Source organism: Sceloporus occidentalis, unplaced genomic scaffold (assembly GCF_023333645.1).
Source record: "Sceloporus occidentalis isolate IW3139 unplaced genomic scaffold, rSceOcc1.0.p SCAF_45, whole genome shotgun sequence".
NCBI classification, from domain to species: Eukaryota; Metazoa; Chordata; class Lepidosauria; order Squamata; family Phrynosomatidae; genus Sceloporus; species Sceloporus occidentalis.
Window position 1 is genome coordinate 7251295 of NW_028317025.1, and position 22187 is coordinate 7273481.

The 22187-nt window shown below is 38.2% G+C and overlaps 1 protein-coding gene across 1 annotated transcript; it reads left to right on the forward strand.

The window, feature by feature from the left end:
* The first annotated feature begins 372 nt into the window (after positions 1 to 372).
* Positions 373 to 19386, forward strand: LOC149289532 (ras-related protein Rab-11B-like). Its single transcript, XM_089490652.1, has 5 exons — positions 373 to 412; positions 13126 to 13321; positions 15765 to 15958; positions 16399 to 16479; positions 19241 to 19386. The coding sequence occupies exons 1-5, from the start codon at positions 373 to 375 to the stop codon at positions 19384 to 19386; spliced, it is 657 nt and encodes a 218-aa protein (XP_089346778.1).
* Positions 19387 to 22187: the final 2801 nt, after the last annotated feature.

Here is a 22187-nt window from a genome sequence, read left to right on the forward strand (position 1 = left end):
ACGACTCTCTGCCTTCATTGACATCACTGGAGGCAGGGGGGAGGATTCATAATGAAAGGGGCGGGGCCAATCGTTAGTGTGCCTGCACGGAGTTACTGGAAAACAGTAACTCCGTGCAGACACACTGAGTGATCCGAAGATCCGGATCATGAATCGGATCATTTCAGTGAACGAATCGAAATGATCCGATTCACTTTAATGATCCGAACTTCCCATCACTACTCTCAACCTGTAGAGGGCGCTCTGGCCATACATAGTGTAATGTTTGCACCTGTGTTTCCAGAAGGAGTCGCTGTTCTTTGGATGTCAGTCTGCTGCTAAGCTTTCGTTCTATTGTGAGGACTATCGGACCAAGCCCCAGGACGTCGCGACATGGGGACCAGGGATGATGAGTATGATTATTTATTCAAAGGTAAGAGAAGAATAAACCAGCATGGGATTGTATCGTAAAAACATTCAACCCCACTGTCACCACGATTCCTATTCTCTACACAGACATAACGTTCGGGCTGAATAATATGTAAGGGACATATGTTTAAACTGCCTATTTGCGGTTTTGTGTTGAGGGATAGGTTAAATAAATGTAATGATCATATCATTCAGTAGTATATATCACGATATAAATACATCAGTTAATATAAATTAATGTGGATGCATTGTCTTAATAAAGTATGGAGTGCATAGATTTTATCTATGTACTGTAGAAGCAAACATCTATACAGTGACGTATATTCAGACCGTTTAAAGTCATTAAAGAATCGTACTAAATTTATATTTGGCTCTATGTTGTCTCCGTACACGGTACTAAATCGCAGAGTAAGGATTGAGGTGGTTATTCGCGGGGCTGTGCTGGGTACCAGTATTATACAATGCTATCTTTGTGTTTGAGACTCTAGTCTTCTTTGTATAAAGATACCCTTTAGATCCTGATATGCTCAGGAAGAAGGAAGGAAAGCGTTAACGTCTTGTGTAATATGTATGTATGTATATTACATATATTACGTGTGTAATATGTAACTAGACTGTAGATGGAGAGTAACACACAGTATTACTATTGCATACAACATAGCTCTGGTCCGTCCTTTGCAGTTATTATTATCGACTTACATATCATCATATTGGGCAGCAGTAAGGTATTTACCGTATATTTTTATATACATGTTTCACACATATATAAAGAATGTAGGAAAGGTTGTACCAATATACATAGGTTCACATGATGGCGTTGTATATGAATGTTATTTGACCTTATGCCAGTGTAAGATTAATGATAAAATATTTCCTCGGGTGTTGTTGCTCCATGTATTTATCTGTTGTGGTCTAATACGGTGGTGTAATGGCTTGGTGGCTTGTACTCTAGATGTTACATAAGGACATTTATTTTATGATCTTATATATTTTACTAGATTATATTTTTGCATATTAAAATAATCAACATATATACTCTCTATGTTATTATAAGTATGCATCCCAACTACTTTTAACATGGCTTTTAGCCGGTATAATTATTCCCATTAACCTAGGAGGGGCGAGGAGGAGGGTGCATGCTACATAAATAGGGAAGCAGTACTTAAGGCAAGGTAAGTATTTAGGATTACTAATTTGTATGGTAGATAACATGCATGCAAGGACCCAAATATGGCAGAAGAAAAGACATTTTGACTATATTGTCATTTCCTGATGAGCCATGAGTTTGATACCACATGGGAAACTTCATTTCAAGTCCATGGCAGGAAGTTAGTTCTGCAGGCCACCCAGCTCACCTCTGCATCTGACAGTTAAATCAAGTAATCAATGACACAGACCTTTAGATATACCCATTTTTAATAAGTATGTGTAATGGTACCAAAACCTGAGTTTGTGAAACTTTATTAAAGAAAAAAATCTGCTTGCTACAATTAGGTAGTGGCTCCAGACTGCAGCCAATATGACTACTTGTTACCATGGTAACAAGTGATGTAATTTTCAATCTTAAAAAGCCAGCATACTGCAAACTAAGCTAAAGTTTAATGATACTATGATGTCACAGCTGCACATCGTCATTATAAAACTCCTTCCCAAAACAAATCAATGTAAAAAAAAAACAAAAAACCAGACAAGTCGTGGCATATTTATAAAAATATGTTTACTTTTTAAATAAATAAATACATTTAAATTAAAAAAAATAAATAAATTAAATCAGCTTTTTGGACCACATCTCCCTCAAATTATCGATTGTAGCTCACAAAAACATGTGCACTAGTGGTGCAGAAAGGGTTTGGCACTTGTGGACATGTATATTTTCTACCTATGTTTTGTTTGTTTAGAGTGATTATCAAATGTAACCCTTTCTCATGTGTGCCTAAACTGCTTTATATTATGTACTGTCACCTACATCTGGATGACCACATCTAATGGATACATTTACCAAAGGGGGTAGAGTTTTCTGTGACATTTACTATTTGGTTTGTATTTTTGGTGGAAACAATAGGGAAAAAATAGGTTTTTGGGGTTCTTATCACTATATATTATTATGCAATACACGGTTTGTCCTAAATGTATTTAGGTGTGTATGAATAGCTTAACTTGTCCTGAAAATAAAACATAGGTTTCACAAGTTAAAGTGAAAATTGCTGCTAAGCCAGCCTCATATGTGCCCCCCTAACTCTGAAGTTTGCCCTAGACCCACACCTGTTCTAAATATATCACCCAGTTTATAGTTTGAAAAGCAGAAGCTGCTTTGTTCTGTTATATTGTGTATTTTTTTATTTATTTGATAGAACATTCGCTTGTTGATTTTTATAATCATTTATCCTGTTTCCTGCTTGTGGTTAATTTTTCTTGGACAATATAGCCAGTAAAGGGAAGGATGTTGCATAGTATCTACTCAAGCTTCCTGCTCATCTATCAGCTTAAGTCAGCTCCCCGGTTTCTTAATCTTTCTCTCTCCTGCACAGTCAGCATATAATGGACCTGTTTCCTAAAGACGATATCAGGCCATAGAGCAGGGGTGTCCAAGTTTTTTCTGCAGTGGGCTACTTCATCAGAATTATGGCCTTTAATAAAATATGCAGATTAAAATAAAGTAAATGACACAAAACCTTTACTTTTCCTCTCACTGATTTCTCGGCCTAGAAAGTTTTGTGACTACAAATTTAGGATTCAGGCTAAGTAAAAATGAAATAGTTCTATTTATTCTACGGATACACCGAAATGGAAATTCTGGACCAAAACATTCACAGTTCACTTAGCCAAAACCGAAAATGACCCCGCACCTTTAAAAATAATAATAAAAACTCACATTTTTAATAAAAGTAGGTAACACACCACAATTGGACAAAAAAAAATAGCAATATGACATGGCATGATAGGAGTGTGATTGCTGTTAGCAATCACACTCCTATCATACCCAGGTAACCAGTAAATGCTGGTACCTAGGCATGATGGGACTGTGCTTGCCGTGATTGCTGTTAGCAATCACACTCCTATCATGCCAAGTCAGCCAGTACATGCTGGTACAGGGTGGCTGTAAGTGATGTGCAGACCCCATACTGCTGGCAGCATCAATATACAAGGGGGGCAGCTAGCCAGGTTTCAGCATGTACTGGCTGACCTGGCATGATAGGAGTGTGATTGCTGACAGCAATCACAGTCCCATCATGCCTAGGTTCCAGCACTTACACATCCATGCTATGACACACATTCATTCATATACTCATTCATTCACAGATTCATTCCCTCAATCACGCATACTCATTCAAACACCCTCCCCACCCCATTACCTGCACTGCAGCTCCTCGATGCCGCTCAGACAGACCTGCACAGACTTCAGCAGGGGACGAGGCCTCCCTCTGCGTTCTCTGGTACTGCACAGAGGAAGCAGGACTGGAGCGGAGTCATGTGATGTCACGTGAACTCTGCTGGGTTCCGCTTCCTCTGTGCAGTACAAAAGACCCTCCCACAGGTAAGTAGCAGGGCTCTTGTTGTAGCAGGGCTCGAGGTGCGACCCACGTAAGATCGGTTGCCCTGGGTGCCGATCTTACGCGGGCCGCACCTCGAGGTCTCGCGGGTCGCATGTTGGACGCCCCTGCCATAGAGGAACACAGCTCTTTTAATATCTTATTTCCGATACCAGGTACAATACTTTTTAAAAAGTGTTATAGATTGCCACAAAGTAAGGGAGACATATAAATATGCTCTCATGTTCACCTAAAGGAAAAGTAATATTTAACCCTAAAGGGCCTAGTCTCTCATTTAGTTCATATATATATATATATATATATATATATATATATATATATTACAGTATATAGTGACACTGTACAGCCCAAGGGAAATATTTTGTGCACAAGTGATATGTAAATTGTTTTTTTGGGGGGGTCCCTGTTGTGGAGCATTTTGAGATCAAAGCGACCCAATACTCCCAACTCCAGTGTTGCAACAGTCTGAAGGCTCATACGAGATTTTGAAAGACGGGTCCAGGACCTTAAGGCTCACAATCTGGGAGACTTTGCTGTATTTGGTGGGGAAGTCAGTGTTTAGCCGGGCAATTATGAATGGTTTAACCTGTCTGGAAAAAAAACCATAGGATTCCCTAAGTAAAGTACAGTAAATAGCTGTAAATAGCAGGCAACTACATGTTACATTTGAAAATCAGCTCTGCTTTCCCATAAACTTTTACAGGGAACATTGTAGTCGGCCCCCTAGAAACTTAAGTGTTAAAACGCAGCATCCTTTGGTTTAAGTGATTAGATTTCTATAATTAAAATAGTTATAGATAGGCCAGGAAGCAGTGGCCTACTGGGAATTTGCCCTATGGCCAGCTTAGTCTTGATGGGTTGCATACTTCCCATTATTTGAAAAGTCCAAATAGGGACACGTATGTTTCAAACCGTGAGGTTTAAGGTGTGGATAGGGGACAGTACCATAGACTTATGATTTTATGACATACAGAAAGTTGCTTACGTACCTAAAGTGTTTAGAAAGTTTTAATTTGCTTTTATTTACACACCTTTTGATGCAAAATCCTGTTTCTCTATACATTATTGTGACTTCTACGACTATAGAACACTCTTATCCAGCAAGTATGTGTATTTTGTTATTGTGTGCTAGTATGGTGTTAGCGTGTGGTGTGGATGTTAGTGTATTGTGTTAGAGTGTTAGCCTGTGTGTGTAAGTTATGGGGGGGGCTAACCCCTGGGTATAAAAGTATAAAGGTCATGGCCTACATTTACCGTAATCAGATAATAGCATATTTACTAGTTATATATACTTTCGAGTAAGTACCAGGTGTCACAAATGCACCCTACTCCAAGCGTGTGTGCGTGACTTGGTTCTGGTGGTAAAAAGGGTTAAAATTCACTGTCTGCCCTAGACCGGAAATAGTGATAAAAATAAAAATATCCACCCTTAATACCACCCACAACTAACTATAATGATATAACTACTAACATAACGCTGCCACCACCAAGACAATTTATAAATGGGGTGCCTTGGTCCCCCAAACGAATTAGAAGAACCCACACAATATATTTTAACACAATAATGATGTGATTTAAAATTACCTATAAAATGATCTAATCAGGTAACGCGAGTCTTTACCAGACAAAGGCAGAACTTAATAAAGGAATATTTATTACAAACAAAAAATAGTGACATACAAAAAAGATGATAAACAGATTATTTACACCAAACAGATACAAATAAAAAGAAGAAATTACAGAAAACCTAACTACTCACTTGAATGGTAAAGTAACAGTTTTTCTGTCCGTAGGGCTCCGGCAAGGAAAGATGGCGACTTACTCAAAATTAGATCTTGGCCCCTAGTAAGCACACTGACCAATTTCCTCTCATTAAATTTATACTTTTTCCAGTTCATCTCTAGTTTCCAAGCCGCCTCAGAGGTGGTATAAGCGGAGGGAAGGTGTACCTATAGGAACCATAAATGACCTCCCCCTTGTGTGGTGGAAACATATCAATCAAAATAACTAATTTTCATTTCATTCTCCCTCCTGTGCTCGCCACAGCAATAACTCTTGCGTTTTATGAATTTCTTGTAAATGATAAAGTCCATAGATATGTCACACTTGCTACTTATGACCGAATACCATGGACTTCACAATTTCTTCCAAACAGCTTACGTTTTACTAGCCATATTTGTATTCTTTTTGTAGGGTGTGCTTTCCCCATTCTAGATATGCACAAAAGGAGGTATGATTATGATTCTATGGGTTATTATTGATGTATGTATTGGATATGACCCTGGAAGAAATGGTTTTCCTGACTGCTAGTGGTCACTTAGCATATCAAAAGAATCCACTATCTATGAGGGGATACAGGCATATGGTGGATTACTCACTCCGTTTACATTGGACCTAGACATAGCGGCACCTTCTTGGTAACATTACACACCTTGCAGAGGGCCCTGGTTGGAGACCCAGCTTCAGAAAGGCAAATTCATGTTAAAAGACCTTTTGGCACCACATGCCTATACAATCGAATTAACCCCTCTCTGAAATTGGTCATACCATTTCTACCGGGTAACAAGTCCATGTATGCACTACACAAGTTGGCGTGACGCCAGGGGTTCAAAGAATGGTAACATGAGTACTTGTTAACTGTCCCAGTTTCATATAAAACAAACTATTACGTTTTATATAAAACAAGCTTCAACTGAATCTGTTCTGATGGAAACTGTTACTTCAATATTACAATAAAATGTGGAAAAGGACCCAGATATACAGTTGTCTGAAAAAGACAAAAGTACACCCTTCTTGAATTCTATGGTTTTACATATCAGGACATAATAACAATCATGTGTTCCATAGCAGGTTTAACCCCTTAAGGACCGGGCTCATTTTTCGTTTTGTACCCTGTGGGACCGAGGCTGTTTTGACACTTTTGTGGTGCTTGTGTTCAGCTGTAATTTTCTCCTCACCCATTTAGTGTACCCACATAAGTTATATATTGTTTTTTTCAGGACAAGATGGGCTTTCTTCAGATACCATTATTTTGATCGTATCATCTTATTTACTATAAAAAAAAATAAAAAAAACATGGTGCAAAATTGAAAAAAAAACACATTTTATGACTTTTATTTGAAAAATCTTTTACTCACCTAAAAAAGCAAGTAAAAAACTAGCTAAATAGATTCTACTACTTGTCCTGAGTTTAGAAATACCCAATGTTTTTATGTTTTTTTGCTGTTTTTTGTAAGTTATAGGGCAATAAGTACAAGCAGCGTTTTATGATTTCCAAATCTTTTTTAACAAATCTGGTCAGTCTGCCTCCATCTCCTCTTTGGAACATCTTTGAAGCCGGTTAACTCAATTTAACCCATTCAAACCATATATTTTTGAAAACTAGACACCCCAGGGTATTCCAAATGCTGTTATTTTAACCCTTTCCATGCACCAATTATACAACTACACTTTGTCAAACTTTGTAATAGTAATTTTTTTTATTTTTTTTTCCACACAAATTGTACTTTAGTTATAGATATACAGGTGCTGGTATATGTCACTGTCAAACAACACCCCAATATGTGTTCAGCAACATCTCCTGAGTACAGCGATACCCCACATGCATGGGTTTGTCAGATTGTTTGGCTGGTAAAAGGCTACTTTTGGGGCATGCGTAATTCAGGTGGTCATTTGGTCATTGTGCCTCCCTCTCCTCTTTGGAATATCTTTGAAGCCGGTTAACTCAATTTAACCCATTCAAACCATATATTTTTGAAAACTAGACACCCCAGGGTATTCCAAATGCTGTTATTTTAACCCTTTCCATGCACCAATTATAGAACTACACTTTGTCAAACTTTGTAATAGTAATTTTTTTTATTTTTTTTTCACACAAATTGTACTTTAGTTATAGATATACAGGTGCTGGTATATGTCACTGTCAAACAACACCCCAATATGTGTTCAGCAACATCTCCTGAGTACAGCGATACCCCACATGCATGGGTTTGTCAGATTGTTTGGCTGGTAAAAGGCTACTTTTGGGGCATGCGTAATTCAGGTGGTCATTTGGTCATTGTGCCTCCCTCTCCTCTTTGGAATATCTTTGAAGCCGGTTAACTCAATTTAACCCATTCAAACCATATATTTTTGAAAACTAGACACCCCAGGGTATTCCAAATGCTGTTATTTTAACCCTTTCCATGCACCAATTATAGAACTACACTTTGTCAAACTTTGTAATAGTAATTTTTTTTATTTTTTTTTCCACACAAATTGTACTTTAGTTATAGATATACAGGTGCTGGTATATGTCACTGTCAAACAACACCCCAATATGTGTTCAGCAACATCTCCTGAGTACAGCGATACCCCACATGCATGGGTTTGTCAGATTGTTTGGCTGGTAAAAGGCTACTTTTGGGGCATGCGTAATTCAGGTGGTCATTTGGTCATTGTGCCTCCCTCTCCTCTTTGGAATATCTTTGAAGCCGGTTAACTCAATTTAACCCATTCAAACCATATATTTTTGAAAACTAGACACCCCAGGGTATTCCAAATGCTGTTATTTTAACCCTTTCCATGCACCAATTATAAAACTACACTTTGTCAAACTTTGTAATAGTAATTTTTTTTATTTTTTTTTCACACAAATTGTACTTTAGTTATAGATATACAGGTCCTGGTATATGCCACTGTCAAACAACACGCCAATGTGTGTTCAGGAACATCTCCTGAGTGCAGTGATACCCGACATGCATGGGTTTGTCGGGTTGTTTCAGATTTAAAATGCCACATTTGGGAAGTGCGCTTTTTTTCTCCATTTTGGTCAGTCTGTACCTATGCCCTATCTTTGAGCTAGGCCACTCCAATTTACCCCATCAGCCATTTTTTTTATATATTAGACACCCCTTGGGTATTTGAAGTGCTTTTATTTTAACTCTTTGTTGAGATTTTTGAGAAATTTTAGCACTTGCTCAAAATAATAAACTTTATTTTTTAATTTTATTTTATTCATACTTTTTTTATATTTTTTTTTTACACATTTTGCTGGTACTGGATGGTTCATCTAGTGACATCACTGCATAATTATTTTTAAATGTTAGCACATTTTTTTTCCATTTTTTATTTATTTTTATTTTTTTTGAATATTTTACTAATCACATAGTGATTAGAAAGCTGGGCTCCATTGACTTGCATGGTTGAATGCAGTACCTGTATTCAACCAGCAAGTGGAGCCAGTTCTCTAGATGTCTGGAGACCCTCTAGCGAACTTTTTCGTCTTTATTGTTTTATTTCCCGGGCCGCCGCCATCTTGCTTGATGGCGAAGATCACCGGCAGCGGCGGCTGTGACCGCTCTCCGGAGCGGTCACAGCCCACCCAGAGGTAAGTGTTTGGTGTCGCTGGATGCCTCCTGATCGAGGCATTCCAGCGACACCATTTAAGTTTAGGAGGCGATCAACGATCGCCTCCTAAACGCTTTTAAAACGGGCGTCCGCCGCCATACAATGTATGGCGGCTGTTGACGCCCCGGGGAGGGGCCAGACATGGCCCCCGATGCCGATCTCGGCCTTGCTGAATGCCTCGACATCGAGGCATTGCAGCAAGGCCGTTTAAGCGAAGAAAGTGATCCTTGATCACTTTCTAAGCTTATTTAATTTTTTGACGGTTCAGGACCGTCAAAGGTCATTTAGTGACCTTCTTGTTATGACGGTCCTGAACCGGCAAAGGTCGCGAAGGGGTTAAAAATTAGGTAAATACAACTTCAGATGAACAACAACATATGACATATTACACTGTCATGATTTATTCAACAAAAATAAAGCAAAAATGGAGAAGCCATGTGTGAAAAACTAAGTATACCCTTACTGCTTCCATAGGAATTAAGACGCTAAGTAGACAGTTGTTGCTAATTAAAATGCCTTTGATCAATCATTATGAAAAGTGAAGTACACTCTATTAAAGCCAACGTTTTAGCAGTTTGCTGGTCTGGAGCATTCAGGTGTGTGTTAACATAATGCTAAGGTGTATTCCCAGGAGTGGATGTCCCAGCAAATTCACCCCACGGTCAGAATTTGCAGTCCTCAGAGAAACTGCAAAAAACACAAGAGTCTACAGGCCTCAGTTAGCATGTTAATTTTCATGACAGTACAATAGGAAAAAGCCTCTCCTCTCCTAAAAAGAATATGGCAGCGCGGCTTAGGTTTGCAAAGTTGCATCTGAACAAACCACAAGACTTCTGGAACAATGTCCTTTGGACAGATGAAACCAAAGTGGAGATGTTTGGTTTTTGCCAAATGTGGTTCTGTGCATTATGGCCAAACACTGCATATCAGCACAAACACCTCATACCAACTGTCAAGCACGATGGCTTGTTTTGCAGCCACATGGCCTGGGAACCTTGCAGTCATTAAGTTCGACCATGAACCCCTCTGTATACCAAAGTATTCTAGAGTCAAATGTGAGGCCATCTGTTCGACAGTTAAAGCTTGGCCGAAATTGGGTCATGCAACAGGACAATGATTCCAAGCACACAAGCAAATCTACAGCAAAATGGCTAAAAATGAACCAAGTCCAGACCTCAACCTGATTGAAATGCTGTGGGGGGCCTTAACCCCTTCAATCCCCTATGGATGTACTGGTATGTCCAGCCCTTCTTGTAGCGGGAGATCAGCCTGGACTCCCCCCTGACAGCAGAAGCCATCATTGCCGGCTTTCTGCTGTCTGATCTGATGTAACAGCTTCCGGCATGAAAGCCGGGCATTCCCTTCCGGCACAGATGCTGCGATCTCTGTAAGGACCTGCATAGAGATCACAGTGTGATCGGTGCAGGGGGATCGCGGGGAGGGGAGTGAGAAACCATGTCTCTCACCCCCCTCCCGTCCTGAAACAGTAACAATAATAACAGTAAAATCATTAACCCCTTCAATCTCAGGGGTTTTTGGTACCTCAAGTGCCAGAGCAATTTTGCCATTTTTGCGGTATGTCGGTTTAGCGATTATTCTCCTTTCCAAGTTTATCAATTCAGGTGTCCTAATTTTAGAAATACCTAATTTATATAGATTTTTATATAGATTTTCCATACTTTCCCAGCACCAGGGAGCATACTATAAGGTGTACATTTTTTGTATAATTTTTATGCCTATGGCTTAACGGGTTTGGGGGTTGTGAACGGGGGCAGGAGGGGTTATACTGGCTAGATGTTATGCTAGGGCAATAGGATGTAAGGTTTTTTAATTTTTTATGATTATCCCTAAGACCTCTAACCATTTTTAAAAAAAAATATATATATAAAAAATACAAAAAAAATATTAAAAAATATATATAAAAAAGATAATAAAAACCTTACATCCCATTGCCCTAGCATAACATCTACCCAGTATAACCCTCCTGCCCCCGTTCACAACCCCCAAACCCGTTAAGCCATAAGCATAAAAGTTCTAAAAAAAAAAAAAAATGTACACCTTATAGTATGTTCCCTGGTGCTGGGAAAGTATGGAAAATCTATATAAATTTGGTATTTCTGAAATCAGGACACCTGAATTGATAAACTTGGAGGGGATTTTCCATCACTTTACCTAATTTTGTGAGGATTCAGAGGGAATTTTTTTTTTAAGAATGAGGTGTTTTTTTTCTAATTTTCGATAGTTTTTACTAAATTTCTCATTCTAAATTTTAAGTTTACATGGGTACACTATTCACAGGAAAGGAGAATATTTGCTGAACCAACATAGTGCAAAAATGGCAAAATTGCTCTGGGACTTGAGGTACCAAAAACCTTGAATTGAAGGGGTTAAAAGAGCTGTGGATATACAAATGCCCACAAACCTTTACAATGTTACATTTCATTACAAAGTATGGGCCAAAATTCCTCTACCAGGATGTGAGAGACTGATAAAGTCATACAAAAAATTATTACTTCAAGTTATTGCTGTCACGGTCAGGACTACTTGCCAAGCCGTGACTGTGTGGAGGGCGTGGGCATGAAGGGGTTAATAGCACCAGGCCTCTGGATTTACTAACTTGACCCCTTAACAAGGCATAAGCTATACCAAATTAACCCCCAAATCCTGCCTGTATCCCCCCAGGTAGTCTGCCACCACTCACGATTTTGATAACGGATTCGTGAGAAATCCGAATTAGAACCTTTATCTATATATATATATCAACCCACCCCGGGCAACTAACATATATATATATATATCCTGTAAAACTTAATAACAATATGGTAACGTGTTATCGTCTCTTAGGGTTTGTGGATATCGATACTAGAGCCCAAAGACAGACTTGGATTATGAATATTTTAATAACAAAAAGACAAAGATTACACAGTGCCAGAATTACAAAAAACAAGACTTACAAAAGAAAAATAAAACGGCAAACAGTTCTTAAAAACTAAGGACTTAAACACAGGACCCTCACTCACGAGTTTCTCCAATAAGTAGGCCTGTGGGAACTCCTTAAGTCCAGATGGTTTCTTACGATGTTGTTCCGATCAGAGTATATCATGGAGTTCTGCTTTGAGGTCGCTGCTTTGTCCCTAAATCAGACTTTTGCAAACAAACGCCCCTCTGACCACATGACTGATTATATGACACCATCTCCAAGAATCGGGTCCCATCTTTGATGTGCCAATAAGTTATGGTGGGGTAAAGGTGATGGAAACCCCCCTCTTAAGATAGGAATGGAATTCCTATAACTCAGGGTCCTTATCTGTTAGGCCATGAATCACCACAGGGGTCCTTTGGGAAGATGACACCTCTAGCCAAAACAGATACAGAGGGCATTCACAAAGAAACACATTAAAACAACCTCAGATTAACTCATTGAATGCTTAAACAAAGAAACTAACCACCTCTGCTGGGTTACCCTTCCATGCATCCACTACGTTATATGAGTTAATCATGACAATTGCTGCTAAAGGAGGTTCTACAAGGTATTCAATCATAAGGTATACTTAGGCACGTCATAGGTCGTTAAGGGGTTAAGGAACATATGGTTGTTACTATGTCCTGATATGTAAAACCACAGAATTCAAAGAGGGTGTACTTTCTTTTTCACATGACTGTGTCATACCAAGTGACACAATATAATTAAAACACATAATCTGCTAAAAGGTATTCAAAATGTTTATATGCAATTGTAATTTCCATGTTATAACTCTTAATTTCTCCTTTCTGGCAGTGGTGTTGATTGGTGATTCTGGAGTGGGGAAGAGTAACTTGCTATCTCGTTTTACTCGTAATGAATTCAACCTGGAGAGTAAAAGCACCATCGGGGTGGAATTTGCCACTCGGAGCATCCAGGTTGATGGAAAAACTATAAAGGCTCAAATATGGGACACAGCTGGTCAGGAGCGTTACCGAGCCATCACCTCTGCGTAAGTCGCAAAGCAAAGCAAATCTATTAAGCTGTAGAATATTTATAATAATTTTTAACATCTGTTTTTGTTATGAGATTGTATAAACCAAGTGAAAGAGATCATAAATTATGGGCATATACTGTGTATCATTCTGTGACTGTCAGATTTATACACATTAGGGTATATTCACTAATTTAAGCCTTTGCTGGAGAGATAAACAACTGAACTCCCTGACTTCACTATGCATTATGAAGAGCCAAACTTAAGAGAGCTCCTACAAGAAGTGGGTCCTGTGAATTGCATAGTTAAATTTGAATATTTATTTAGAAAAAAAAAAGCCTGAAAATGAGATCATATGATCAAAATAATGGTAAAGAAAGCCATACTTGTCCCGAAAAATAAAACAAAATATAACTTGTGGGGGTACAGTAAATGAGAAAATTACAACTAAACATGAACACCTCAAACATGTTTCAATAGCCCTGGTCACGAGGGTACAAAAATAAAAAAACAGGACTGTCCTTAAGTAGTTTGTTTGAGCTACTCTCTCACTCCATGCTTGTAGGATTGAAGGAGTCAGAGTTATGCTCCAGACAGTAATAAATGCTTGCATACAGCTCACCAGGGTCGTGTCTGGCACAGGACTTGAAACTGGAAAGTCAATTCTTCAGGCATGCTTCAGTTATACTTTGCCTGTTGAGCTTGTGTTGTGGCCTGTTATATGATAACGTGGTATATATGATATGATTTCTTACTTGTGTAGCTGACTACAAATCTGTGCTGCCTGGACTTTCTGACTATGCTACTGCGTATCCTTCTGCACTGCGCTGCCGGACCTGGCCTTGTGCCTACTCACACTGCGTGTGTGATTTGTGGTCTGCAAGACTGTGCTTTGCAAGTGTATGTATCTTATCTAACAGTACTGGGAAAAATACATTATTAAATTATGAAATGGAAAATTATTTAAATATATTATATATATATATATATATACATACATATACACTGTATTTCAATATCTTGTGCTAGTAATGGCTAGAAATTAATTCTTATAGGGACAACCTTCACTATTTTCATGAATGGTATCAATGTTTTCCCTGCAACCCAAACTATTTTTTATGTGCTTCTCAGCATGCATCAGAGCTTAGTCCCCATCGAACATCAGTAAACATGCAGGAAACCCAAATCTATACAATAATGAGCGACGGCCCAAGAGTGGGTAAACTGATCATTTGTTTTGGAAAAATCAACCTGCTTAAGACTGCAAATTGTATATGTTGCATTGTTCAGAAACCCTGGCCAAGGTGCAAAATCTCTTATTGACTGTTCTGCACATATAATATTTAGGGCTGCAACGAACGATTATTTTCATAATCGATTAGTTGGCCGATTATTAATCGGATAAAAAAATAAATGTAAATTTTTTTATTTATTTAAAATAATGTAATAAACAAACAGGATGTTAAAAGCAAACAGCAGAATAAAAAAAAAAGTTTGAGAAAAATGCATTTCTTGTTTTTATTTCCCAACCTGCCCCCCCAGTTACTCACATTTGAGCCCAAGCTTGCCACACTGCCTCCCAGATATGCCACTCTGCCCTCCCCACATATGCCTTTTACCCCTAGATATGCCACTCCTCCCTCCCCACATATGCCTTATACCCCTTGATGTTACACTGTGCCACCTGATATGCCTTAAACCCCCAGATATGCCACTCTGCCCCCCCAGATATGCCTTATACCCCCCCATATGCCATAGTGCCCTCTGATATACCTTATAACGCCCTATATACCACTGTGCCCTTGATATGCCCCCACAGATATGCCTTATACCCCCCAGATATGCCACTGTGCCCCCTGATATGCCACTCTGTCCCCCTGATATGCCTTATGCCCCCTATATGCCACTGTACCCCCCAGATATGCCTTATAACCCCCTATATACCACTGTGCCCTTGATATGCCCCCCCAGAATTAGACTTACTCACCGCGCTCCAGACTCCTTGGAGTCTAGTAGGGGCAATGTGTGTAGACAACCTCTGCTTCTGGCCGGCACTTTCGCTGGAGCTTCTATGACTGAGCCCCAGTGGAGGTGCCGGCAGTAGCGGCATTTGCTCTGAAAAAAACCCTCGTTTTATAATCGATAACAATCGATTCAACTAATCCATAATTAAATTCGTTGGCAACGATTTTCATTATCGATTTTATCATGACAACAAACGCTACAACGTTCCACTGTAGCTAACCACATGGAAAGCTTTTTCTTTTTTTAAAACTAAATTTTAAATGTGAAGTTGGAGTTTCACCAATTATTTAGATTCACTTGTCTGGGCCTCGTAAAAAATTTTCAGAGCTAAAGGACAATGCATTCCTATTGAAATCAAAACAGGAAAACCTGGAAGGTCTTCCAGTGTTTACTGACAGATAAGTTCTATTTCATTAAAATATTTTCATTTCTATAGTTATTACAGAGGAGCTGTAGGAGCACTGCTAATCTACGATATTGCAAAACATCTAACGTATGAGAATGTGGAGCGCTGGCTTAAGGAGCTGAGGGATCATGCGGACAACAACATAGTCATAATGCTGGTCGGAAACAAGAGTGACTTGAGACACCTCAGAGCTGTACCAACAGATGAGGCAAGAGGATTTGCTGGTGAGATCTAATGCTTTATTTGATGATTTATTTGATTTGGCGTTAAAGTGCCAAAATCATAAATATGGCTGTCCAGATCTGCCCTAGAGGCTTCCGTTATTACAGGTGATTAAAGGCCTTTGGGACAGTTGTTTGATCTCAAGGTGGGGATGATTTCACTGCCTTTATGAGTAGCTAGCTCTGTTTCTCCTTCCTAGATCTACCCCCGCACATTTTTTAAGGTGATCAGGTATTGATCTACATTTGTATCTAAAGATAAGCAATAAACAATATCTATCTTGGGTGCAAAAGTTAATGTGGACATTGTAAGGCAACACAGCATCATTTTATGGAGAAATAAACATGTTACTGTATACAGAAATACTAAAAATGTATACTGACCATATTAAGTAATAAATCAATGCTATAAGGTGTTTAATGTTTTTGCTGCTTGCTTGCAGAAAAGAACAATCTATCATTCATTGAAACCTCAGCTTTGAGTTCTACTAATGTTGAGGAGTCTTTCAAAAACATTTTAACAGGTAAGGGGCTCTCACAAGCAAGTTTTCCACAGAACATTGTTTGTCTTTCATCACTCAAACGAGGCTATAGTGGAAATGAACCAATAGGGGAAAAGTTAGGACAGTAAAGCACCAGTGACATAAACTCAATGGAGGTGTGTGAGCACTCATTCTTTGGTTTCACATACAGTACAATTTGCACTCAACTCCCCCTGCAAAAAAAATCCTTGGTTTACAGGAGATGTTTTAACATATTGCCTACTTTTTGTTGCATATGCATGCTATGCTAACCACATTCTAGTTCCAGCTTGCATAAGAACCCCAAGCTTGATGAGACCCCGCATGCATGCACCAAAAGCAGATCCAGGCTCCTCCTGCATGCCTTCGCTTGACACTGTAAGAAGTCCAGTGTCACTGTAGTAGCTATATCCATTTTGACTGCAAAAGTATTTATCCCCCCAAAAAACATATTGGTTGATGGTTTTCACAGAAGCAAAAAAAAATGAGTATACAACTTCAGCAAAATACTGTATGGGGCAGAGTGGCATATAGGGAGGTATAAACCATTTCAGGAGGCAGAGTAGCATATAGAGGGTTAAAAGGCATTTCACAGAGCACTCTGCCTCCAGAAATGCCTTATGCCCCCCATTTAGCACTCCCTCCTCCAAACTTACCGGAGCTTCTGAGGTCCCTGGTGCGTAGTCCGGGCAGCGTGTAGAGCTCTACACGATTCATAGTTACATAGTTATAGAGGCTGAAAATAGACATGCATCCATCAAGTTCAGCCTTTCCTATATCTGTTAATTTGTTGCTGTTGATCCAAAAGAAAGCAAAAAAACCCCAGTTTCGCTCTTTCCAATTTTGCACTAACCAGGGAAAAAAATTCCTTCTTGACCCCAAAATGGCAGATTTCTCCTTGGATCAATAAGCTGTTTCCCCATATTAAAGATTATATCCCTGAATATTATGTTTTTCCAAGTATCCATCCAGTTGCTGTTTAAACGTCTGTACACACTCCGATAAAACTACCTCTGCAGGCAGAGAATTCCACATCCTTATTGTCCTTACTGTAAAAAACCCTTTCCTCTGCCTTAGACTAAATCTCCTTTCTTACAGTCTAAACGCGTCCTATGCATAGTCCTGTTTATGAACAGATTTCCACACAATGGTTTGTATTGGCCCCGAATATATTTATATAATGCTATCATATCCCCTCTGACGCGCCGTTTTTCTAAACTAAACAGATTCATAGCTATAGTGCTCCGTTCCTTTTATTAATTTTGTAGCCCGCCTCTGCACCCATTCTAGTGCTATGATATCCTTCTTTAGAATAGGTGCCCAAAATTGCACAGCATATTCAAGGTGCAGCCTTACCATTGATTTATACAGTGGCAAAATTATATTTTTATCCCGTGACTTGATGCCCCTTTTTATACACGATAATACCTTATAGGCCTTAGCAACCGCAGACTGACATTGCACATTGTTGCCTAGTTTGTTGTCCATAACAATTCCCAAATCCTTCTCATTTGTCGTTACCCCTAATTCACTACCGTTTAGGGTGTAGGTTGCTTGTGCTTTACCATTTATAACAAAACTCTGTTCTCTATCTGTAAGCCAATGTTCTACCCAAGAACAAGAATTTGCATCTAGACCAATTTCTTTCAGTTTGAATACTAACCTATTGTGTGGAACCGTGTCAAGAGCATTTGCTCTGAAAAAAAACCTTGTCTTATAATCGAGCAAATACGGTATTTTAATTTACTTTATAGTTAGTGTGGTGGGGGCTAGTGGATAATTGGATGGGTTTAGGGTAAACATAAAAAAGGAAATATAAAAACCTAAAATAAAAAAGGAAAATGATATAGTAATACACAGTGGTTTATAAATTAGGACAAGTTAAAAAATATGTTTGGTATTTCTTTTAACTTTTATTAATAAAAATGTCTTATGTTTATGAACATGGTTTTAAAAAGCCCTAATTGCCCCCCCCCCTAAAAAATGTGTGGCAGCACCATATGATTAAGAGGCCAAAACCGTTGACATAGCAAAAACACACAAAGAGAGCTCTGAGGTTACCCTACGAAAAAGTGTTATAGGGATAACCATAATGTCTAGGGTTTTAAGTATGTCTATAAAAGCTGTCTTATTTTATTTTTAGTTTGTAACAAGGGGATCTGGACACATGCGTCTAGTTTACCACTAGTTTAGGTTAATTGCACTGCATTGTTTTATTACTATTTGATTATTATTTGATAAGCAGATTTTTTACTTAAAGTAGTTTATTTTGAGGAGATGTAAACTTTAATGTGCTAAATGTGTAAGTGTGGTTTAATGATTAGCTCATTTTATTTGACTGTTCTTGCTTGGCAGTTGAATTGCTGATATGCTTTAATCTAGAAACTACATGAATAATTTAAATGGGCCCCTTCTTCACAGATTAGCATAAATATGTTATTGTCTTCCATAAAACCTTACAGATAATCAAATGTGAATGAAAATGTGTTCATTTCAATTATTTCTGTTATGATTAAACATACCTTGAAACCATAAATATGTAGGTATTTTTACAACTTTATATTTTAAGTATTATTAACCCCTTAATGACAAAGCCCGTACATGTACAGGCTCAAAATGCATTGTTTTCAATGGGTTTAGGGACCACCCATTGTCCTTAAGGGGTTAACGTAGTCCAGATATAGTATGGGGTGGATCTGATTCTTTAATATATTATTTGCCAAGCTTTACCAAATAGCAACACTGTGGGTTGTGTCCCTTACAGAAATCTACCGCATTGTGTCACAGAAGCAAATTGCGGACAGGTCAGTCCATGATGATTCCCCAGGAAATAATGTGGTGGATATCAGTGTCTCTCCTACCATGGATGGGCAGAAAGCTGCAAAACTGCAATGTTGCCAGAACCTTTAAGGATCGTCATGAGGCCTGTTGTTACTGCACGAGATATGAACTCACATTCAGCTCTGGGCCTAACTGGGTGCAAAAGAGGTAGAAGCAAGCAAGTGCCATGGTTAATCATATTAAAACATTAACTTCACCACCAACCAGTGCATGTTGCTGGTGTATGGCTAACATAATTTAGAATGACATGTAGAAGGTAGCAATTTAAAAAGAGAATTTGTACATCTGTAAAAATTGCACACCAGGTATCCTGTATAATGAACTTTTAACTAAAACAGTTGCAGTTGTGATGTTGCATATCTCTCATGTGACAACCAACTGTTGATCGTCGATCAAAGCCTTCTTTTGGAACACATCTATGATTGAGGAATGTCATATTTTGTGCCCAAGCTAGATTGAGATAAAAGTTAAAATAATTATTTCAATAATATTGTTTACTGTAGTGCTTTTCCCACTGGTTACAAGTACAGGTAAGTGAGCTGTCCAGTGTTGCATTATAAACAGGGATTGAGCCAGTGGCTTTTAAGAACAATGATAGACAGCATTATCATGTTTTAAATTACTGAATTACTGTCTAATGATCTGCTCAGCTGTACCTTCCTATTTTATCCCTTAACATTATTGATAATGTAGTTTATGGAATAGAACCCCACTATGCTGTACTAAAGTTAATTTACTAAATTTCTGCAGCATACAGTGCATTGCACATATCGTCAATTAGCTAAGGACGTTTTTCCAAGAGTGTGATATTCCCCATTTAACTTATTTAACCTAGTAGTAACTGAGAGAAGTGGTATTGGTCAGCAGATGTTCCCATCTTCCACAAGATGCTCAAAGTTGCGTTATGCTCAAATGGTATGTGGGTCTTTGGTTTCATGAGACCCTCTATGGTTTTCCATGCAAGAGTAAATTAACTTTAGTTAAGACATTTTGGTATAACAATATTCATGGTTAAGCAAATCACAGTAGTCTCACAAATATAACATGCAAGACCCAATAATGGTTACCCAATAAAGCAAAGTTTACTTTTAATGTCTGTTGTAATACATTATTAATTAATTTGTTTACTGCGCTGCATTTTACACAAGAGATGTAATACAACTTAATTTTGGTGGGGTATTTCAGTTAACTCACAGACCTCATTGAACCTTGGTATCTAGACACATGGCTGCTTGCAAAACTCGGAAACACTTTATGCTAGGTTTGACCCAGTTTAAAAAAAAAAAAAATTTCACTACCCAGGTTCAAATCAACTGCGTTCGGTCTTAAAGTCACTGGTGTTCTTCACAGCAATATGTTAGACTTTATACATTAAGTGTATGTTTTTTGAAAAGGAACCTCTAATGTATTTTTTGCAAAATAATACTAGTGCTCAAATAAAATATCATCTACAGTATGAGGTAAGCAACTACTATGAGTCTTCACCTTTATGTTCTTTTGTCTGGGATAGAATAGACGATTGACTACCTGGTCCCTTCAGACTTCTTATGGGTGACATACAATATTGCATTTCTGCAAAGCCAGCAGTAATTGAAGAAGCAAGTATCATGCATAAAAACATTATTCCCACATTTGCTATAGGTTATGGGTTGTCAGAGATTGCTCATGTTTGACATTCAAAACTAATTTCCATAGTTTGTTCATGCAATGTGCTTTTTGAGTTTTAGAATTTTGTGCAGTGTATGCCTTAGCAATAAGGCATCTACAGTACTGTACATCTTTGCCCATAAACAATTTCAAGAAAGCTACTGGTTTTGGTCTCAAGTACTATGTGCACGAATGTATCCAGCTTGTGGCAAGTTTAAATTGGGGTTGATATCAACAAATGACACTGTGGAAATCAGGAAATCATAACTTGTCAGAACATAAGTAATAGTTCCTTAAGTATGTGCAAAACTACATCTCTTCCTTATAACTTAGGTTGGTACTATTATTCATTGATTTACAGTATATAGTTCCATCATATTCTGCCGCACTGTACAATGGGATGCATTTTCAAAAATCTCTGATGCCTTGGAGAAAGGCATTTTAAAAATTCAGTAACTGATGTGCTACCAAAGTCTTATATTGTTTTGCTGTAATATAAAGGGGATAAAATCGCCAAAAAAAAAAAATGTATATATAAATTTTAGCATATTACCCAGCAGAAATGTGTGATTTAAAAAACTGGCAGTAGTATATTCTATTGCAAAAATGAAAAAGGGGGGGGCTGACTTATACTTGCTGTAAAATCATAGGACTTGTTGCATATGCATTTTAGTTACTAAGGAGATGCACAGGCATTAAATTATTTTTAAGTTTCATAATTTTATAAATATTACTTTGTATTAAGCCTGTTAGCTTGAGAAATAGCATCTATTTCCCCCCTCACCCATATAGGTACACAAAAAAGCATTCCACAGTCATGGGAAAAAGAAAGTGCACCCTCTTTGAATTCTATGGTTTCACATATCAGAACATACCAATCATCTGTTCCTTAGTAGGTCTAAAATTAGGCAAATACAACCTCAGATGGACAACAACACATTAAATATCATACCGTGTAATGATTTATTCAACAAAAACAAAGGCAAAATGGAGAAGCCATGTGTGATAAACTAAGTCCACCCTTACTGTTTCCATAGAAATTAAGATGCTAAGTAGCAGACAGGTACTGTTAATCAAATGCCCTTGATTGATTGATCATCAGCAAGTGTGATCACCTCTATAAAAGCTGAAGTTTTAGCAGTACAATTAGAAAAAGACTGAACACATATGGTTTCTTTGGAAGGGTTGCCAGGAGAAAGCCTCTCCTCTCTGAAAAGTTGCAT